At 39.4% G+C, this 23,328-nt stretch overlaps 2 protein-coding genes across 5 annotated transcripts; both read left to right on the top strand.

Annotated features, from left to right (window-relative positions):
* Positions 1-124: 124 nt before the first annotated feature.
* Positions 125-12,764, top strand: LOC101850180 (DNA/RNA-binding protein KIN17). Of its 2 annotated transcripts, none has more exons than XM_013083722.2 (10): positions 125-225; positions 811-952; positions 1,936-2,030; positions 2,816-2,982; positions 3,713-4,001; positions 5,529-5,673; positions 7,210-7,332; positions 8,726-8,825; positions 10,152-10,252; positions 11,788-12,764. In XM_013083722.2, exons 2-10 carry the CDS (start codon positions 833-835, stop codon positions 11,857-11,859), a joined length of 1,212 nt encoding a protein of 403 aa, XP_012939176.1. In that variant the 5' UTR covers positions 125-225; positions 811-832; the 3' UTR covers positions 11,860-12,764. The 2 variants fall into 2 exon arrangements, with proteins under 2 accessions (XP_012939176.1, XP_005100588.1); XM_005100531.3 differs by having other exon boundaries at positions 136-225; positions 814-952.
* A 3,721-nt stretch (positions 12,765-16,485) lies between these two features.
* LOC101849379 lies at positions 16,486-21,244 on the top strand. 3 transcript variants are annotated; one of them, XM_005100527.3, is made up of 3 exons: positions 16,486-16,721; positions 17,739-17,841; positions 19,694-21,244. In XM_005100527.3, exons 2-3 carry the CDS (start codon positions 17,745-17,747, stop codon positions 21,100-21,102), a joined length of 1,506 nt encoding a protein of 501 aa, XP_005100584.1. In that variant the 5' UTR covers positions 16,486-16,721; positions 17,739-17,744; the 3' UTR covers positions 21,103-21,244. The 3 variants fall into 3 exon arrangements, with proteins under 3 accessions (XP_005100584.1, XP_005100585.1, XP_035826200.1); XM_005100528.3 differs by having other exon boundaries at positions 16,486-16,725; XM_035970307.1 differs by lacking the exon at positions 16,486-16,721 and adding an exon at positions 17,103-17,261.
* The last annotated feature ends 2,084 nt before the right edge of the window (positions 21,245-23,328 follow it).

Below are 23,328 nucleotides of genomic sequence, written 5' to 3'. Positions count from 1 at the left end.
TGATAATAATTAAATCTTTTAAATTTTAAAGCTGATTTTTTTGCGATATAGATAAATAATCATTTTTTTCTTTAATCATCAAAGAGGCCTCCCGTCATATCACATAACTGAATAAATTCCCACTTCCTGCCTTTCAATTGTAAACAAACTGAGAAGGCAACAAGGCGAACACATCAGAGGCAAATTTTGCCTAAACCTTTTTTGAGATTTGAGAGAGCAGAGACGGTATTGTTGTTAGACCGTTTTCTTTTCGTATGTAAATGTACAGTCGTTTTGAGACGAATACTTAGGACTTAGGGATAACAAATTACGTTTGATAAGGCGCCAAGACATGACGACAGATTCATCAATTGACTACTACTACTAGATCTACTAGATTCTAGATCTACCACTACTTCTGAGTCATTCTTCTGACTAGATCTAGATCTACATTCTACATCTACTACTAATCTAGTAAATTTAACATTATGGGAGTCCCGAGTCCCTGCCCTAAAAAGAATCTGATGGATTTCAGGGGGGAATGCCCCCCCCCCCCCTGCATTTCACAATGATTTGATGTTTTAGCAATTAGGATGATATATTTACTTGTGTGGGTGCATAAAAGTAAAAATTTACCCTTTTTTTCCCTATAATTTATTTGCTAATTAATCTTATCATCACTGCAGTTTCTTGATTTTGAGGGTAGACATAGAGATCTATATATATTTTCATTGTTAAAAGGTGAGAATTCGTGATTATCTTACGGCACGGCTTTCGCTCTTCCTGTTCTTTCACTATCATTTTATCTTTCTCCTCAAAATTTTGTTACAGTAGGATCCAGTGAGTACATATCATGGCGAAGGGAAAACCAGGGTTCTTGACCCCTAAGGCGATTGCTAATCGCATCAAAGCCAAGGGACTGCAGAAGCTGCGCTGGTACTGTCAGATGTGTCAAAAGCAGTGCCGAGATGAGGTTTGTTTGTGTGTGTGGTTGTTCTGACAGCAAGATTGTATCTATTGATTCTGTTCTGGGTGCAGTTTAGAGGTACATTAAATCACTCCTGAGCTATTTTTTTTAACTTAGCAACCATTGCAGCCTGACAGTTTTGGGGGTATTTTGAATCGTTAACCACAAAAAGACAGTGAAAGAGCTATCATAATTTTTAAAATGCAACAAAAGAAAAGAAAGAAAAAAATGCTCTGTCTCACAAAAAAAGAAGTTCCGCATCTGTTTTGAGCGAATAGTTTTTATTTTATCAATATTTTAAAATGGCAATGTCTTTTGGCTACGCAATTATTTTTTATTGCACCCAATTTGTAATCAAAATCATCTATCGCAATGCGGGGGTGACTGACTTGGTTCGTTACAGCTCAAGAAGTATCGCACATAACTTCACAAAATTTTTAACGCATTGAAACAAGTGGGTTGACTGTTGGCTTGTCACTTCCCATAGCTTGTTACCGAAAAACACCAGAGATATTGATCTATTATGCGTATCCCGTAAATACATTGGATTCAACCAGCGGGGCGTCCCGTTAATACATGGGAATAGGCTCAAGTGTGTTAAAGTTATGCTCGAAGGTTAAAGAGTGTTGTTTGAACTGGTAATTTTTTTCAAGGGATTTTATGCTCCTGTCTTTGATTTGACTTGGACATTTCATATAGAACATATATATGAGACAGGCTATTAGTAAATACTCTAGTGTCTGTAAAATGTTAATTGACTGATCAGATAGATTCAAGATAGATGGGCATTTTTTTCTCCAATAGCAAGACTATTGAACAAGTTTTTAGAATACCAATATAACTCCACTTGGCAAAAAATTGACGAGCGCATGATAATGATTACACCATGCCGTGACACATATATATATATTACAAATTTTCCATTGTCAGGCAAATCCAAATCCTATTTTAATTTGTTCCATGTTCTGGCGTATTGTATATCCTGACAGAATGGCTTCAAGTGTCATATGTCCTCGGAGTCGCATCAGAGACAACTGCTGCTGTTTGCTGAGAATCCAGACAAGCACATCGATGATTTCTCCAAGTACGATTTCAGTTCGTTTGTTTTTGTCGTTGTTTGTTTGATGGGGGGGGGGGGTTCTGTTTGATGTGGAAGTTAAGGGTGGCTTTAAGTTTGGTGACACATTGAGTACTCATATTATTTACTGCTGGGAAGATGGTGTTCTGTGGAACTCCTTAATGGAAAATTTCAAGTATGCCACAGTATGTGTCACCAAAATTAAATATTTTTAGGAATTCCCAGTGAGGAGGGAAATTTTTTTATTTTAGAGGTTGATATAGATGTATGTCAGTATGTTTCAGTTGACTCTCATATTTATCTTCTTTGAGCAGAATTTTTCCACTGAGAAAAAAATTCACCCACCGCTGTTTTCACTTTGAAAACTTTAAATACAATGTTTCTATTTACTGAAGTTTGTCAGTAAGAATTCTTAGTAAGTTGATGTATGGCATGATTAAAAATATTCATCAGACTTTACAAAATTTAAGACACAGAATAAAGAACCAAAGAGTCTCTATTTATTTTCTATTCTAAACTGATATTCCTGTACGCTTTATGTGAGTGCATTGAATAACTGACAATACTTGCTTGTAGTAGTAATTAGAGTTACAGATAAGAATAAGGCCGAAGAGCTGAAAAGTTGGTTGTAACATTTTGAAATAAAGGTGCTGAAAAGATTCAGATTTGGTTGAAGTGGAACAGGGTTTTTAATCATTCTTAAACTTGTGCTTTGGGGATTTGGTTGTTCTAGATTTAAAGTTTTTCTAATTGGTATTTTCATCCTCTGTTGTACTTTTTTTTTCTACCAGAGAATTCCAAGATGAGTACTTGGAGCTTCTCCGACGCAGGTTCGGCACGAAGCGAGTGAACGCCAACCTTGTGTACCAGGAGTACATCGCCTTCAGAGAACACGTCCACATGAACTCCACGCAGTGGGAAACGCTCACTGAGTTTGTCAAGTACATAGGAAAAGAAGGTACGGTGAGCTGCAGAATGGAGGTTTGCCACCGTCGCATGAGCTGTCTTTGAAAGGAAAACTATTTTTTTAAATTGTTGTTATATTGGATACTGAAAGTACTGATTCACGAACTGGTCAGATTGATTTTTTGTCACTGTGCTTAATAGCATCTGATTTTTGTACACTGCACTACATATTTTTTACTCTGTGAAACAGTGATTTTGTTGCATGTCATATTCAGTGACGGCTGAATGTAGGAACATGGAGTATCTGTGGACCTGCCAAGTACTCTGATGAAACCGGAGCCCTCCAATATTTTGAATGTTTAGTCATAAAAAGAACTTCAATCGAATTTGCATAAAATATAATATATAAGTGTCTGACGTATTATAATTGATGTGTAGATACATATTTTATTTGCTATATTTGTGCAACTTATCATAATTGACGTGAAAAAACACTTCTTTTTTTCTTTTTTTTTTTTTTCAATAAACATTGACCTGCCAGTTGGCTCATTGCATAATCCTAATTCACTGTGGTTTTGGAGACTTGTTATTTTTCCAAAGTCTAATTTTTAGGACCCCTTCTGAAGAAATCTCTTATGTTTGATCATTAAGTGGTCGGCAGGTCTGTATCTGTAACCTACAGAAGTGTTTTGATGAGAGAGACAGGGAGGGGTTATGTTATGATGTCATAAGCTGTTCACGTTGTGTGCAGATGTCAATGTCTTTGTTGTTTCTTCTCTTAGGACTGGTTGTTGCTGACTACACAGAGAAGGGTTGGTTTGTTCAGTACATTGATCGCGATCCAGAGACCATACGCAGACAAGAGGCCGTCAAAGCAAAGGAAAAGATGGCTGCCAGTGACGACGAAAAAATTGCAAAATTCATTGAAAAGCAGATCGAGAGGGCTAAAGAGACAGGCAGTGCGCCAGAGGAAACGGTGTTCACGGATCTACAGAGAACGGATGACAGCGAAAAGGTCACTTTTAATCTGGCCGGAGCCAAGAAGCTGGACACTGTCATCAAAAAGCCACTGTGAGTGATGGATTTCTTTTTGTTGAATCTTTCTTCCTCAATTTTTAATTTAGATTTGCTTTTTTGCATAGCAAAGACGAGATAGTCTAAAGGTCCTTTTTTCCCACAAATCCTGGAAATACAACATGAAGTTCCAAATATTACATAGTTCCAGAAAAAAAAGGATTGTTGAATATAAAAAGATGGAAGGAATTGAAATACAGAAAAGAAATTAGCTAAGACAGCAGTGAGACATAAATACATAGTGCCTCTGTTTTAGCAAGCAATAAGACAAACACGCTGGGCTATAGCGGGGGTCCAGCCTTTGGCAAAATCCTTAACTCACTTGCTACTGGGCCCTTTCACCAGTCACAAGCGTTGAAGACTGACGTTTTTGGGGGTATTTCAATAAATCACCACAACTCTCAGAATTACCCTATTGTAATCATTTTTTGACACAGTAAAGTAACATTCAAGCTTATTCTAATACAAAAAACTAAAGTTGTCTAAGTCTAATACTTTAATTTGTATGATTTTTTAAAAATTGGCATGAATTTGATTTTCCGAAAAAATTTCCAGAGACGTGACAAGTAGAATGAAATTCACTGCAACAACAAAAATAAAAGTTCAAAGTGTTCTGGTTTGATTTGTATACATGTGCGAGTGTTTGGTGAAAATATAAAAGCTGGTCTGTGCATTGATTCAGACCCATACACTGAATTACATGAGACAGATGTACGGCACGACGTTGTGATTTCGTTGCGCGAAAAACAACACCGGTACTAGTGCTAGATCTAGCCCTAGAACTACGACTCGGGCCGTGTTCGGGTACATATCCAGGATCCTAACAATTAGACACATCATATTCTGAGACACTAGAACTAGTAAAACGCACAGAAGTATAGAAAACGGCGAAATTATGTGATTCTTGTTCATGCGACTTCTTCGACCGTTACTACGACGCGACTGTCGGATTACTATCAGCTGTATAGAAAAAAACAAAGCGCGAGTTCCGGTCTGTTCAACCCCAGTTGGGGTCACTGTCCTTCACCTTCAATAACTTAAAAACTACCGGCCCCAGAGATACGAAACGAAGTCTAAGTAGCTCAGGCTTGGCCAAACAAGGGTATGAGGCGGGTCTCACGATCCGTGCGTGATTTGTAGAGTGAAAAAAAAATTCCAAAGTTGGTCACGCAGGGCTTGTGAGACCCATCGCGAGCGTCACGGCGGGGGTCACGCAACTGTTGTGTGACCCGTCTGAAGTGAGTTAAACAAATGGACGAGAGAGCAGAGAAAAACAAATGAAGTAAAACAGCTCTCTAGGCTGGCTGGCTAGGTGATATTAAATCCTGTTATTACCAAGGCTACAAGTGGAATCCACTATACAGTGCAAGAACCACCAACTGTATCATTATTTCTTTCGTATCCATGTGTCATGTCATTTTTTCTAGTTTGGAGTTTCCTCTGTTTTTACTGTTTGCTTTTCTTTGAATCATAGAAAGAGAGAAACAAATTTTATTTTTTACAATTTCGTCTTTGATCTTTAAGGCCGACTTCAGGGGACAACCCTTTGGCAGCATCGTCATCTGGGTCATCATCATCATCATCATCGGGAGGGAAGTCACAAAAGTCAAAGGATTCCAGCAAAGGAGAGAAAAGAAAAGCAAAGACAGCGTTGGAAGAGATTATGGAAGTACGTTTTGTTTTTGTTTTTTTATAAGTGTTTTACGGCGCTCGCAACTGCATAAGGTCATATGAGCGCGTGGGACACACCTAATACTTTTAGTTGGTAGGAAATTTTGAATTTTGCCCAGTGGCGGCCGATCAGGGGTGTGGCAGAAAGACAGCTGTAAGAAGGAGTCAAGGAGTAGCAGTAGAAAGGCTGCAGAAAGAGTCAGGAGCCCAGAGGAGAGGGCAAAGGGGGTGAGGGGGGGGGGGAAGAAAGAGGAGACGAAAGCAGACGGCAGAATATTGCTAGAGAGCAGGAAAGGAGGTGAAAGGAGACAATTTTAGAGAAGAAAATTTTTCGGTCGCTACCCGGATTCGAACCCGGGACCTTTGAATGCGAGGCCAACACCTTAACCTCTAGGCCACGAGAGCCCCCTGGAAGTACGTACAAAACAGTAGTAGGAATATCTGAACAAAGACCGAGCTGGAGACAATCAAGGAAGTATACATACTTTATAGCAGTGGAGTTTTTTCTCCTTCAGAAGCCCATGCCTAAGCTTCTAAACGATGAAACTTGTAGGTTGGCAGAGTTACAGGGTACTGTTCTTCATGGCAATTTGGAATGTCGCTTTTGCTACTAGGTCTAATTTGGATTAACTAGAAGGCTGCTCCTGTGATGTTTATAGTTTTATGCAAGATACAGTCCTTCCTCTAATGCACTCACTCCTTGCCTCGAGAACATCGATAAATGTCACACCAAAACACATAAAGGTGACCATTCGTTGACTTTGTTATGTCATAAAGCAAATTTTTCAGTACATATATATCTGAATGTTTTTGGGATGCCAATTATCATAAAACAAATGTTTGCTGTACTTTTCTGAATATTCTGTAATACCATACAAATTATCATAAAACAAATTTCTACTGTATTTATGTGAATATTTTGTAATACCGTACAAATTATCATAAAACAAATTTCTACTGTATTTATGTGAATATTTTGTAATACCGTACAAATTATCATAAAACAAATTTCTACTGTATTTATGTGAATATTTTGTAATACCGTACAAATTATCATAAAACAAATTTCTACTGTATTTATGTGAATATTTTGTAATACCGTACAAATTATCATAAAACTAATTTTTCCCATACCCCAGCACTTATCCGAATGTTTTGTAATAATAATTATCATATACCAAATAGTTATGTACACATACTGAATGATTTGTAGTATTTATTAGCTTCAAAAAAATTGTCTGCACACATTTGGAACGTTTTGTGATACCTGTTCGCATAAAACTAATTTTTCTGACCACATTTTGAATGCTGTGTAATACCTATTCGCATAAAACTAATTGATTCTGTACTTATTGTTCTGAATATTTTTGTAATAGGCCTACTTATTAGCTTAAAACAAATTTTTCTGTACTTATTGTTCTGAATGTTTTGTAATAGGCCTACTTATTAGCCTAAAACGAATTTTTCTCTACTTATTCTGAATGTTTTTTAATACTTATTTAGTCTTATCATTAATTCCTTTTCATTCTTTCAGGTGGAGGAGTTGAAGAAAGAGAAACAAAATCGCAAGGACTACTGGCTGTGTCCAGGCATTGTGGTCAAAGTCATTCACAAAAGACTCGGAGACAAGTACTACAAGAAGAAAGCTGTAGTAAAAGTATGTGTATCATGTGTGGTGTGTGGACGATTTCTATATATATTACAGACCGTCCGTTTCTCTTCTTTTTACTTTCTTTCATTTTTTTCCCTCGTGGAAGTTTTTTTGTTCTCTTTTTTTTTTTCTTTCACTTGCTTTGTTGGTTTATCAATGAGTGTTTGTACGATTTCTATTTATAACAGACCTTTTCTCTTCTTTTTCCTTTCTTTCTTTCTTTTTTTTCCCTTGTGGAAGTTTTTTTCTTCTCTTTTTTATTTTTCTTTCACTTGCTTTGTTAGTTTACCAATGAACGGTGATTTCCGAAGTGTTTTTTCATTTATTGTTTGATACTAGTGTTCTCTAGTAGTCAAAGTGGGTTTAGAGCTGTCTACAAATATCTTGTTGTTCAGTTTGATTCCAGTTTTCAGTACATACCGTCACCTCAGAACTATTTATCGTAAGTGCAGTCTTTACCTAGTAATAATAATAATATTATTAATTGCATTTATATAGCGCATATCCATGCTCAAGAGCATGCTCAGTGCGCTCTACAACTATTATTACCCCAGCAGACCCTCTGAGAACACTCAGAAACATTCTCATCTTCCGCGGAAGCATACAGTGCAAGCTGCGGATTTCATGCGCTCAAACACTATCAAACTGACAAGATCGTTCACTGTCTATAGCCGGGTACCCATTTCCGCCTGGGTGAAGTGAGGAAAATTTGTGCAAAGTGCCTTTCCCAAGGACACAACGTCGGGCCCCTGATGGGATTCGAACCCACGACCTTACGGTCGCGAGTCCGAGAGCCTAACCACTGGGCCACGGACGCCAACATGTACACTTTGGACAAAATAGTTCTGAGGCGACGATGTATTGAATTAAGATAAATAAAGCAACTTGGAAGTTATGAATCTATCCTAATGCTAGTTTCACCAAGAAATTCTCTCATCATAGTTGCAATTCTGTTTTAATTGGGGGGGGGGGGACTCAACTATAAGCTGTAGTATTTACTACTGCCCAACTTTTGTATTATTTAGGGCTACACGACATTACAGGTTTCTGAAAGTGATTAAAGTTTAATTTTTTCAATCATATTTTTTTAAAGCTTTTGTTCACTTAATGAGAAATTAGCTGTAGGAGATTATTATAACATAACTGTGGAGACTAAGAGTTTTTGTTCTTTACGTAATTGACCTAATTTACTCAACAATTAGTGGATGGTTGGCGGGTGCTCTAGTGTGGTTTTCTCCTTCTTTCCTATCAAACATCTATCGTCCTTATCTCCCCTTCTTTTTTATGTTTGTTACTCTCTTGTAACACCTCTAATCTTCTGGCGCTCATATGACCTTATGCAGTTGCGAGCACCGTAAAACCTCTACTAAAACTAAACTCAACAATTTCTGGGTTGCAGGAGGTGAAGGATTTGTTCTCTGCAGTCATCAAAATGCTGGACAGTGGGGATAAGCTCAAAGTGGACCAGACCCACGTAGAGACGGTCATTCCTGGATTGGGTAAGGCAGTTTGGAAACAGTAGCTTGGTCCCAAAAAAAATTAATGTAGATTTAGGTTTTTTTACACCCCCATTGACCCAGACCTCGATCTCTCCTTTTGTTTGTGTGTGTGTTTTGTTACTCTCTTGTAACATCTCTGATCTTGGGCACTTACATGACCTTATTGTGTCGCAAGTGCTGTAAAACTGTTACTAAGTAAAAGCAAATGATGGTTTTTATATTTATATCAATTTACTTCTCATTACTCCTATGTGATTAACCCTATCCGTACGTTGTGTTTTACTATCATATCCATACAACATGGGGAACTTTGTGCCACCACTTTCCAAAGAGGAAATTCACTCATTAATCTGATCCGCCCGCACACCTTGCATAGCAGTCTGTCAAAATGATTTTTTGAGAAATACTGAAAGTTTCAAAGAGATATTCGTACTAGAAGTATTCTAAAATGTGAGGAATACAACCGCGGGGGTACAAAATGACCCCGGGGCGTAGAGATAGGGTTAAAAAATGGATATTTTCCAGCAGTGTACATTGTGATAATCCTGTCAAATGCTTTGATGGTTCAGTCTGTTTTGTTGCCCTCTGGTGCCCGTTTTGTCTCATTCTCTTGTTGTTGTGGGTGGTTGGCAGGTGTCCTTGTGTGGTTTGCTCCTTCCTTCCCTCTATCAAACATCCATTTTTTTAAGAGTCCTTATTTCTCCTCCTTCTTTTCTTTGTATGTCACTCTCTGGTAGGAACACCTGTGGGTGGTTGGCGGGTGCTCTGGTGTGGTTTGCTTCTTCTTTCCTATCAAACATCTATCATCCTTATCTCCCCTTCTTCTTTTTTATGTTTGTTACTCTCTTGTAACACCTCTAATCTTCTGGCGCTCATATGACCTTATGCAGTTGCGAGTGCTGTAAAACCTTTACTAAAACTAAACTAAACTCTAGTAGGAACACCTAATCTTCGCCACTTGTATGACCTATTTTTGTGTTGTAAGTGCAGTAAAATCTTACTAAGGTGGTTGGTTGGTTGGTGGGTGCTCTGGTGTGGTCTGTTGTCCTGATCTCTCCTTCTTTTTTTTGTGTTTGTTACTCTCTTGTAACACCTCTAATCTGCGGCACTTATAATATGACCTTATTTTGTAGCAAGTAGTGTACTGTAAAACTCTTACTAAAACTAAACTAAACTTTTAATCAAACTACAACTCTCTTGTAACACCTCTAATCTTCTGACGCTCATATGACCTTATGCAGTTGTGAGCGCCGAAAAACCTCTACTAAAACTAAACTAAACTACAGCTAAGCCAGTCTGTGTTTTGTTTCCTCGTTGTCCCTTCAGGGAAGACGGTGATGGTGGTGAACGGAGCGTACCGCGGGGAGGAGGCCACGCTCGAGGCCATGGACGAGAAGCGTTTCTGCTGCTCAGTGGCAATCAAACATGTAAGTCATCCGTACTCATCAACATTTAAAGTTTGGGATTTTTTTATTTTTATGAATTTTAAAAAAGGATTTGTTTTTTCCTGTTTGTGAGGTCTGCTGACAAAATGAGTGACTTCTTGTAACATGCAACTGAAGATATCGGCCGAAAATTGACACTTGGGTCAAATAGATTTTTTAAAATATTTTTTTAAAAATACATATATATAGGTGTTTTTACACCCTCATTAACACAATTTAGATCATTTAGGAGGTGGGTTTCGGACCCTGCTTGTCTGGATCAACGCCGGCTGAGAGGGATATGACGTCCCAGCGGAAAGACAGGTACTCAATGAAATTTTTCTCCCCACTCGGGAATTGACCTCGAGTCTCCTGCATGCGACAACAAAGGGCCTAACTGCTTCACCACAGACGCCGATTTGCAGATTTTCAACTAACGCCATTTTCTTAAAGATTACATATCTTCTTATCAATTCATACTAATCAATTGACACACTCAACCTATAAATTTAACGAAGCTATGTCCATAGGGCTAAAATCCGAGAAGTAACTCAATTTGTCTGCACACCTCACATTTAATGTTAAATCTAATGTACCGGTACATTTGTAGTAGATTTATGCTTTGTTTTGTTTGTTGTTTTTTGGGGGGTTTTTTAGGTTCTGAGTTGCACATACAATCAAGGGAGTAAAAATCTCACATGAAAATTCCGTAATACGAGGTCATTGTAGCTGTTCATGTGGGGAAATTACAGATGGGCTGAGAAGTATGGGATTACCTTCAAATAGTGTCTTATGTACAGAATAACATATTCTTTGGTTGCTTTTTGGCTTCACCCAATTTGGTCTGATGCTGTTTCTGTGGTTTCCGTTACTAATAAAATGTGTTGAGGGTTTTGTTGCTTTTTTTGGGGGGTTTGTCTACAAATGTAATGGTCAGCTGTACTACGGAATTGGTGAAGATGAAAAGATGAAGGTGAAGACGATTCATAGTCTGGCCTCAAGCAGTTGTGTGTTTGGTATGATAATAATAATATGATAGCGTTTGTATAGCGCAAATTCCCGTTCAACAGCAAGCTCTGTGCACTTTACAACTTATAGTATTACCCCAGCAGACTTAATAGCATTCTGAAACAATCTCAACTTTCTGGGAAGCATACAGTGCAAGCTGCCATTTTACAGGCACTAAAACACTAACATACTGACAAGATCTTTTGCTGTCTATGGCCGGGTACCCATTCACACCTGGGTGAAGTGGGGAAAATTTGTGTAAAGTGCCTTTCCCAAGGTAAAACGCCGGGTCCCTGATGGAGTTCAAACCCACGACTTTACAGTTGCGAGTCCGTGAGCCTAACCACTAGGCCACCGACGCCACCATATATATATATACTTGCCTGTAATGCGAGGGGTTTCCTTTGACTCCAAAATAGCCCATTTTTGTAGGTCACGGTGTTCATTTTTTACATGCTGAAGGGTGTACTGTAGGCCTTCTTGTGTTATGACTAATCTCTCTCTCTCTCCCTCTCTTTCCTCCACTCCAGGGGCCTCTCAAAGGTCGTGTGGTTCCTGGTGTTCAGTATGAGGACATATCCAAGCTCTACGCGGACTCATGACCCTGATAATAAAATACAACAAACGTACGTTCACCGACTTGGAAAAGGAGGCACAGCAAAATGTACATTTTTACAGAAGTCCGTTTTTGTGTCGGGAAATACGTACAGTCAAACCTCATTGTACACTTATGCAGTTGCGAGCGCTGTAAAACCTTATTAAAACAAACAAACAAAAGACATAGAGATAGACAGAGAGAAGACTCTCAGCTCTGAATACATGTGCGTGTTACATCACTGGCAAAAAGACACGTTTCAAACACAGGTCGCTCAGCAGAATCCTGTCCCTTGACATTGGGCAGTCAGGGCTATACTACAACAGAGGCACCCCTCTGAACCGCCACAGTCAGGGCTGTATTATAACAGAGGAACCCCTCTGAACCGCCAGTCGGGGCTGTATTATAACAGAGGAACCCCTCTGAACCGCCAGTCGGGGCTGTATTATAACAGAGGAACCCCTCTGAACCGCCAGTCGGGGCTGTATTACAACAGAGGAACCCCTCTGAACCGCCAGCCCCGCTGTTCCGCCAACTTCCTGATGGTCCCGAGGGTGGCGGTATAACGAGTAGTGGTTGGCAAAATCCGGATAATCGGATATTTCTCAGTGAAACATTATCCGAATTCAGACTCTTAAACTCTCTTGCCTGACCCGTTTGCCGATGTGGGTGCACCCATTTGTTGAAGTGGTTCTTCTAACCCATTTGCCGAAGCGGTTCATAACACATTTAATCTCCAAAGAGGTGCACTAACATATTATGCTGATTTTGCTAAAGCGACTCATTGCCCAGCCCTTATAACGAGGTTTGACTGTACTGTATTCTCTGTTTTCTAGTGGTACTTGTAGGAAAGTTGTGGACTTTCAAAACTGGATTTGTGAATAATGATGAGAACTAAACATATAAGGCCAATTGGAGTTGTGTTCCTGACCATTTCTCACATTGTTCCTTGTCTGTCTTGAATAGCTTGAATTTATTGAATGCAGAGAAGTGTGTAAGGGTTGAAGGGGGGGGGGGGGGGGGTTCTTGGTCAGTGCTTTTTTCCCGGTGCACTGACATCTGTGGTGTAGTGGTTTGGCACTTTGCTGATGCATGTAGGAGACCCAAGTTTGATTCCTGAGTGGGGAGAATTTTTATCCAGTATCTCGATCTTTCTGCTGGGGTGTTGTATTCCTCTCAGCCCGGTTGGCCCTGACATTTACATGTAGCCTTCAAAGCCAAAGATTGGGGCAGGGGCTCACAAAAAATCTACTGCTCTTCGCTCAAGTATAAAAAAATTCCCCAACAATTGTAGCCATAAATGCCAAAGACGTACAGTTGTAGTCATAAATACCTAAGACGTACAGTTGTAGTCATAATGCCAAAGACGTACAATTGTAGCCATAATGCCAAAGTTGTAGCTGTTCATTTCAATGGCACATCGCCCTGTCACAGGAAATGGAAGTTTGTGGGTAATGTGAAGTCGTTTTAAGACTATATGCCCTAATATTATGTTTTGCTGGTTGGACAGTTTCTATGACAACGATGTCTATACTGGATATTTTCTATTTAGCTCCTTGTTAAGAAATTCCTGACCTGCCTTAATTAACACAGCACACTGTGTCAGCGCGGCCATTTTCCCTGCAGTTGTGAACGATTAAGGTGGAGCAGTAGATCACAGGCAGGCTAGGTAGGTAGGTACAACATGTAGTCACCTCAAGGCTGTACTGTGAATCATCTCGCAGTTTGATGGTCTCAGTTATTTTGAAACTTCAAGCAACAGATTTGCCTTTCTACTGTTCACAAATATTTTAATTATGATTTTTTTTTTTTTTTTTTAAATTTCAGAGAGCCTTTTACGGCCCTTCCACCACTGTTAGGTCATCATAAGAGTCGAAGATTAGAGTTAGAGAGGTGTCACAAGAGAGCAACAAGCACATAAAAAGAGGGAAGAGAGATTAAGGATTATAATTATAGGTGTTTGATAGGAAAGAGGAGGTTTAACCACTCCACAGCACCCGCCATTTAACCATCCACTGTTTACTTTATTCTTATCCACTTTTCAGTTCAAAATATTATATTAATAATGTAACATCATTACTAATAAATTGTGACAACAGTGTACTATATATAATATATATCATATGATTTCCTTGTCTAGACAAGTCTTGTTTCTTTATGTTATAATGTATTGGAAAGGAGGAGAAATGTATCTTTATTGATTCCAATGACTCAGATCCACAGGTCTTTAAGTTTTAGTAAGGTTTTACGGCGCTCGCAACTGCATATAACTTTTTATAAGTATTTATATTCATATATATATATATATATATATATATATATATATATATATATATATATATATAGATAGATAGATAGATAGATAGATAGATAGATAGATAGATAGATAGATAGATAGATAGATAGATAGATAGATAGATAGATGGATGGATGGATGGATGGATGGATGGATGGATGGATAGATAGATGGATAGATAGATAGATTATATTTATAAGGTCATGTAAGCGCCAAGGGGTGGATGTTAGGTTAACAGAGACGTCCAAACAGGGAATCAGACTTACTCTGCTCACCTCTGTCTTGCCTCAACAGCACAAAAGTCTGCATAGACTATCAAGGCACCGCAGAAATAGCAGTTCACAAGAGAGTGACAGACATACAAAAGAAGTAGAAGAAAAATGACGATAGTAAGGATGGGGAAAGAAAAAGCACTACAAGCTCTATCACTATCACGATGGTCAAATGACAATTGCGGATATCCCCACACTTTCACATTCCAATAATTTAATGCAGCGTTTTTACTATTTTATATTTTAATAATAATAATAATAATATATAACATTTATAGAGCGCATTTCCAAAAAAAGTAGCTCAATGCGCTTTACATTGGAATACCCATTTTTCAAAAACCTTTCTTACTACTTCCTTTCTTCTCACGCAATATACATTAATGCACACACACACACACACATACACACACACACACACACACACACACACACACACACACACACACACACACAGAGACTATTTTCATCCAGACATAGGAAAAGAACAAATATAATGAAAGCTAACGTTAAAAGCTTATGAAGGATAGGCCTGTAGGAACAGAAAATGTTTAAGATGTCTTTTGAAGCTATCAAGTGTTCTTATTTGTCTTAGTTTCATGGGTAATCTGTTCCACATAAATGGACCAAGATATGAGAAAGATCTCTCTCCATATGATTTGTATGATTTTACAGGTGTCACAAGTAGGGTGTTATCGTTCGATGATCTTAGGTTTCTCCCTGGTTTATATATACTGATAAGTTCTTGCAGATAAAAAGGAGCAGTTTTATTTACACATTTGAAACACATGACGCAGATTTTAAATATTATTCGTTCTTTTACAGGGAGCCAATGCAGTTCTTTTAATAATGGAGTGACATGGTCTCGTTTTTTAGATCTTGTTATCAGTCTAGCGGCATTGTTTTGAATTACTTGTAAACGATTCAAATATTTGTTGTTCAGACCTGCTAGGAGTGAGTTACAATAGTCTAATCTAGATAGGATAAGAGATGTTACCAGTGTTTTTGTGGTCTCTTCGCTTAAGTACTTTCGAACTAGGCCTATCCTTCTCAGCTGAAAATAAAGGGATTTGGACAGAGATCCTACAAACGAGCCCATTGATAAGTGGTGGTCAATATATACACCGAGATTCCTGACAACTTCTTTACTAGATGTCATATGCCCATATAAATCAAAGTTGACACTTTCCAGATCTTTATTTAATCGTGGATTTTTTATAAGAATGATGTCTGTCTTTTCTTCGTTTAGTTTCAATTTGTTTACTGTCATCCACTTTTTGATTTCATAAAAACATTGTTTAGTGATGGAAATCATGTTTGGTAGATCTTGAATGGTGCCATTAACATACATTTGGGAATCATCGGCATAAAAATGATAATTCAATCCATGATTTTGTAAAATGCTTGCTAAGGGCTGTGTATATAGTGTAAAGAGCACTGGTCCAAGAACGGACCCCTGTGGAACTCCATAATCGAGCCTGACCTGCTTTGAAAAGCTATTTTTAATTTGCACTGACTGAACTCTTTCTAGTAAATATGACTTAAACCATGAAAGCACAGTACCCGATAAGCCAAATGAGCGCTCAAGTCTTGTGAGTAGAATAGCATGGTCAATTTTAAAAAGTCTGTCAATGCGTAACATGGGAATAATTTTAACGGGAAATCTTTTCCTTACATTTCCATGAAGCCTGCTAAGCTAAAGACTGAGGGAAGGGCTCACAGAAATCTTAGGCCAAGGGCCCTGACATGTATTTTCACCCAGGTATTCGGAAATTTCCACATACAACAATTTAGGTCAGCTGCAGCCCTGAATGCTCGAAAGCGAAAGACGCACAATTATAGATGTAAATGCCAAATATGTGCAATTGTAGAGCTGTAAATTCCAAAGATATATCTTGCTAGGCATGGGAAGTAGAAGTATTTTAGTAAAGTGAAGTCTTTTCAAGACTACCGGTGTAGTAGTATTATTTGCTGGTGAGACAGTTTCAACTATAACGTAATTACCGGATAATTCCAATTACAAAAATAGATCTCTGCTAGGAAATTCCCATTCTTAAAATAGCACACTGTCTACTCTTGTGGTCTACTGTGAACTGTGTAAGCCGCCGCAAGGTTGGTAAGCCGCCATTTCCCGAGAGCTGTGCGCGAAGGCAGCGGCAGCAATTAGATCTAAACCTAGATCTAGATCTAGATCTAGATCTAGATTGTTTTACACAGATAATCCAACCCAAAACTTTGAACCATTCAAAAGTTTGACAGTCTCAATTATTTTGAAACTCCGAGCAAAGGATTTGTGTCTATTCTGTGAGTATGTGTTTTTATTTTCATCATTTTATTTTGGGTATAGAGGTAGACGTCTACTAGATCTACATGCATTTTAAACGTTTTAGACTCTAGATCTAGATATAGATCTAAAATAGATTTCGATATCTAGAATCTAGATCTAGATTTAGATCTACTTTTTTACACTCTGCCTTCAATTTGAAAAAAAAAACAAAAAAAACCCAATTATATTAATAGAGTTCTAATGACTAATGATAATTTTAATCATTTGTAATCATTGGCAAGTGTTATGCAATATTATAAGACCCCACTCGTGTATAAATTATAAGTAGATTGTAATAGCCTACTATTAGTTATTAGCACACTATTTCTATAATATACCTCGTCTAGACTAGTTTAGTCTCTCGTTGACCCTTATATTCTCTAGATCTAGTATTTAGTGCGGTCTTATTTGCTCCTGGACGATAGACACAGGGAAAGTATGTTGTCCAACTACTATATGATCCATTTCCCTTCCTTTGGACTCATATCTTGATATGATATTGACTTCCTTGATATGCTGTAATACGTGGTGCCCATTTATATGATAGTGGATCGGGCCGATCGCCCGACTCATTCCCGTGAAACTGAAAACAAACATACGTTAGGCCTATTTGTTTTTTAGGCGACCTCCGAGATTTTTCATCCTTCTTTATATCCGAGAGGACTTTGCACTCGTTCTTACCTACCTTAAGATCAAGAATGGAGGATGAAGGAGTTGGGGGGTGTAGTTCATTCGTTAATGGGAAAGAAAGATAAGGTTAAATGAAGAAGAGGAAGATGGGGAGAGATGAGCAACAGCATAAGAAGGAGGAGAATAGAAAATGTTTGGCATGAGAAGCGAGCACCGCATCTCTAGACCCAGACTACATTTCCCCCTAGTCTCTTGATATTGCCATGACTCTGACTTACTATGTATTACTATTACTATTTAATTTATAATTGATTCTATTGACCCCCAGCCACTTTGACTATGATCTCTGATCTCCACTTTCACAGGCAACCATGGAGCGCTTCTTCAGAAAACGGGTGCACCAACAGCCTTCATCCAGCGAAATGTCCGACTGCAACTCCAAGAAGATTAAGACCTGTAGTGTGGATGGTAAGAGTAGTAAGCTCTCGATTTAGACTGCCATCATAGAAGCAGACATTGACAGGTCTGACTTTAGTGGCAGTAGAGAGAGCATAGTTCTGTATTTTTTCATATGACAATTGCCGGGCATACAGCTTCAGCTTTCAGTAAGCAATGCCTTTCCGTTTCCTTACTGTCCAGGATAGCCCAGGAACTAATTCTAAACTAGGATACCATTTGGACATATGCCTGCGGTACTGGAGAAATAATTCTTTATGGAACATTTTTTCAACAGACAAGAATGAAATTAATTCTTAAGTGGGACTACAGTGAGAACCACAGCGGAGTTCGCAGAAACTAAAATCTGCGAGACTGCCAGATTTTCTTTGGTTTAGTTTAGCCGTATTTTCAGTTAAGAAAGGGTTGCTCGGATAGCAATGATTGTGGACGGCGTAGACTTGGGAATGTCTTGCATGTGGCAAACTTAGTTTTGTGAAAGTTTTTTTAGAGGTTTTTTCCCTGCTCTACCTTTTTTAGTAACTGCAATTAGAGTTGCTAACAAGGAAAGTGTTGGATTGAAATCCACACGGTAAAAGATCAAGGGGAAGACCTCGTAGAACCTGGAGAAGAGTCACAGAAATTGATGTTTTTAAAAGTGGAAAGACATGGAATAACATCAAGAGGCTACCCAGGATAGGGAAAGGTGGACAGTGTTTGTTCGTGGCCTATACCCTGATCCAGGGTGAGAAAGGCGATGATGATAATGATGATGAGGATGATGATGAATTAGAACTGTAGACTTGATGCTTTGTGCTTTCACTTTGACATTAATGTCAGCTTGCTCAGTTTGCCCAGCGGTCACAAATAACACACACACACACACACACTTGTACTTGTAGATCCGCACACTGCTACTGTACTCTGCACTAGTCAAGAGAGGGGAGAAAGCCCAATGCCAGTGATGTCATGAAACAAACGGGTCATGTGTAGGGCCTTTGTGAAATGTGTAGGGCCTTTGTGAGATGTGAAGGGCCTTTGTAAAATGTGTAAGGCTTTTGTGAAATGTGTAGGGCCTGTGTGAAATGTGTAGGGCCTTTGTGAAATGTGTTAGGCTTTTGTGAACTTTTTTGGCAAAGCCAACAGGTCATAATCAACCAAATGCCGCATGTAGAAGGCAAAAGAGACAAGAACAATTTACTTAGTTTGGAAACTTGAAGAGATGAGTGGCGGAGAAAGACCAAGACAAATTTCTCCCTGCGATATGAATAAAGATTGTCATTGTCATAAAGTAGGCTTTTCATGATGTAATATTAGTTCAAATTCATCCTACCGTTCCTCCTCCTCTACCTCATCATCCTCCACCTCACCCTCCTTGCGTGTGTGTGTGGGGGGGGGGGGGGGAATTGCGTATGAGAGAAAGAGAGAGGGAGAGAGAGTTTGTGTTTGTGTGTGGGTACCAGTATGTATGTTTGAGTGTGGGTATGTGTGTTTCTTTGTGTGTGCATGCATGTGTGTTTGTGTATGTGTTCATGTCGCCATGTGATCTTTTATTTAACAGAGTTACGTCGACGAAAATGTTTTGAGTCCATGTACTTCGGTGCTACAAGTGAAGGGTCTGGAGGTAGTGTATATATATATATATATATATATATATATATATATATAAAAAATAAAGAATATCCGTATATATATTATAATAATAATAATAATAATAATACACGTATACTCGCTTATGATGTACGAGTGTCAGTTGAAAGTATAAAGTTTGAACATGAGGACGACCGTAGTAATGTTCTTTTGCATCTTGCTCAAATGGCAATGATATGAATAAAATATATTATATACGTATAAATTTTCTCTTTCTCTCACTCTTCTGCTGCAGGAACACACGAGGTGGAAGAGGATTGTGCTGAACTCGGTGGCCCCCTCTCTTCTTCCAGTAAGTGTTGGAAGAACCCAGGCCATCCCCAGTTCATACCCGTCTACGAGTTTAGTGAGCACCATGTGAGCTCATGGATGCCTGATGTAGAGCCGCAGATTGCCAACCAGATAGTGAAGTGTGTCAAGGTGTGTGCAGATACAGTGGTCAGGATCGGAACACGCTTTATCAGTAAACAGCGGCCAGACACCTGGGCAAACGGCAATCCTTACCCGTTTTATAAGAGAAGAGGTCAACGCATCTGTCATAGCGGCAGCGGCTACGTGGAGGGAGTGCACGGTCCCTATGCTGGACTTGATAATGCGAAACTCTGTAAGTGTGGGGGGAAGTGTCCACAGGGGACGGCTCAGGAAAAAAAGTACTGGCAAATTATTATTGCCACTGCCCGTCACGTGGTTTATGACGACACGGAGGCCAGAGAATGCGAAGTAGTGTTCTTTGATGATCGAGCTGACGGTAGCGGCAGTATGACAGTGGCTGGGGGCTGGGGTGTTAAGGATGCCCACACGGAGGAGGATAGATGTGTAGTGGAGGTGTACACCCATGACAAAGTCCTGGCCCAGAGACTGGTGGGCTGCTGTCTGAGGCGGAGGGAGGAACGGAGGAACATGTTGTTGGGTGACTTTGACATAAAATTACGTAAGGTTTTTCAGAGTACCAATAACAATAGTTTGCATCCTCTGTTAGAAAGGGGACTGTCGCTTTTGGAGAAAAAGTTGGAGAATGAGAGGTCACAAAAGCTTTTGCGGGATAAGAGGTTACACCAGTTGCCGCGGGATAGCAGGTTCCGACAGTTATTGTGTCAAGGCACTTTTCGACAGATGTTGTGGAGTGACGGTTTTCGAGAGCTTGTGCACAATGACAAAATTCGACCATTGTTTTGGAATGACAATTTTAAACCACTTTCGTCTCGAGTGCCGTTAACTAAGATATTGCAGATCTGGATATTCCATACGGCCATGCGAAAAGATGACATTTCACGACAGTTGTTGCAGGATGGCAGGTTACGTCGGTTGTTGCAGGGTGACAGGTCATTACAGTTGGTTAAGGATCTGTGTGAGGCCACACAAAAGTTAATGAAAGTATCTCCTCTCTTCCAAGACCGGGTTGCCATCATCTCCCACCCGCATGGGAGGATGAAGTACATAACCCTGGGACACTTGGGCCCTCGGGTGTCGCCTGACCGGCCAGATGACCACTTCATCTACACCGTGCCGACCTGTCGAGGCAGCAGTGGTGGCTTTGTCCTGCCTTTGGCTTTTTGGCACCTCCTTTCATTGGCCACAGCTCACAGTTCTGCACTATCTAGGAATCGCGGCAAAAGTGCTGGGAGATTTTCTTCTTGTTTTTAATGGTGAAACAAATCTATACTCCTGTAGATGTACATGTATGCATTCACACACCTCTCGATCATATACTACATCCCCACACACATCCCCACACACACACTCTCTCTCTCTCTCTCTCTCTCTCTCTCTCTCTCTCTCTCTCTCTCTCTCTCTCTCTCTCTCTCTCTCTCTCTCTCTCTCTCTCTCTCTCTCTCTCTCTCTCTCTCTCTCTCTCACTCACTCACACACACATACACACACACACACACACACACACACACACACAGTCACACACACACAGCCACACACACGTGGGCGCGCACACATGACACACATGCCCACTTATACGTGCAAATTTGATAGAGCAGAAAGAACATTTATTTGGTTTCTGACCCCATGGTCTGTGTAACTCGGAGCAGCCAACATGTCATAGAACTTTGTAATTAGACTAAGGCAAAGATAGTACATAACAAGATGGGCCACTCAGCCAAAAAAGTGTCCGCCGGAAGTCCGCTCTTTGCTTCAGATGGCGCTGCAGTCTGTTTTGAAGCTCTCTTTCGTTTTTCCAGAAGAAGAATAGGAATAGCACCTCCTTGTGTGCGCAGATCGACTGCTGTTCATCAGCTGTTCGGGTTCGTTCAGTGCGGAGTTTTAGGTTTTTTTTTATTTTAATTACCTCTCGCCTTTCATTCTAAAGTCAAATTAAAGTAAACGAAGAAAACAATCACTACTTCCTCCAGAAAATGTTTTTTGTCAGCGTAACCATTTTAAAAAAGCGTTCTTCCGAAATTTATTCAAAAACTTGCTAGTTTCACTTTGTTTTTTTTTAACATAAGAAGGGTAACTCTGTTCGCAAAGGGTGCGCATTTGCGAAGAGGTCGCCACCAAATTTTGAGGACACTTTTTTAATTGGCTCAAAGAGAGGAGTGGCCCCTCTTGTTATGTAGACTCTGACTAAGGTAGCGACTGTGTCAATTTTCGTCTTACTCTAGAGAGCTTGGGTATTTCAGCTGACATCTCCCAATTTTCTTCTGCTTTGGCCCTCGAGATGTTCAGAATCACATAATCTGGCCCAAGACTTGGACATGCTTGCCTATGTCTGATGTATATCACACATCGTGCATTCGAGTGCAGCTTTGATGAAGCCCTAATTTTAGTACATGTAATGCTTGATGTTTTTAAATTGTCACCTTAGTTATACGAGTGCACAAATATTATTATTTTATATAAAGATATATTAATATTGAGTAGTGAGCTTAGACTCAAGAGTAAAGTCAAGCAAGTGTCGGTGACACGGGGATCAGATGGGTGGTCACTGGGTGTGTGTGTGTGTGTGTGTGTGTGTGTGTGTGTGTGTGTGTGTGTGTGTGTGTGTGTGTGTGTGTGTGTGTGTGTGTGTGTGTGTTGGTGACACGGGGATCAGATGGGTGATCACTGGGGTGTGTCCTTGGGCAAGACACGACAACCCTAGCTCAACAAGCAGGACGCTGCACAGTGGCGACTAGCAATGGCATGGTTGTGAGATTGTTCAGCATTGGTGTAATATTGTGTATTTATGTATGAATATGTGTATGTATTTACGTATGTATGTGTGTATGTATGTTTGCCATTGGAAACCAAATTGCCCTTCTGGGATCAATTAAAAATTAAATGTAATGTAAATGTATATTATCATATTATTACATTAGTGAATACATGTTGTACATTTTTGTATATAATCTATGTTTATAGTTTAGGCCGAAGGACCCGAACTGAGATGGCCGCCAGACACTGCCTGTTGACTTTCAAAAATACCTTTGATGAGTCTTTTGACGCAATCAGGATCCTCAAAAGTGACATTTTCTATTTTCAAATACAGTAGTATAGCACGCAAATTTATGGTTTAGCAGACTCTATAGCAAAAAGGCAGGACGTGGTTATCTTACTTTTTTATTTGTACGAAATTCATTATGTACTACGTGGGTGTAAAAATACAAAAATATATTATTATATTTCAATGTGAAAAAAATGAAGATCTGAAAATGGTTTGTTGTGTGCATGTTAGAGTTAACAACTAACATGCAATATTATATACAATATATGACACGACTGACCTTGTTGTGCAAACAGCAGAGGGCGAAGCTCCTGAAGTGAACATCTCAATCTTGAGAAATAAAGTGCTGCGGCTGCAGGTGGTGAAACTTACATCTATTTTTATCCCAGCCACATAGGCCTACCTGAACTCCTCCTCCTCCTCCTCCTCCTCCTCCG

The sequence above is a fragment of the Aplysia californica genome, unplaced genomic scaffold (genome assembly GCF_000002075.1).
Source record: "Aplysia californica isolate F4 #8 unplaced genomic scaffold, AplCal3.0 scaffold00250, whole genome shotgun sequence".
Lineage (NCBI taxonomy): Eukaryota > Metazoa > Mollusca > Gastropoda > Aplysiida > Aplysiidae > Aplysia > Aplysia californica.
The sequence above is the reverse complement of the archived record's forward strand: the minus strand, read 5'-3'. Positions and strand labels throughout refer to the sequence as shown.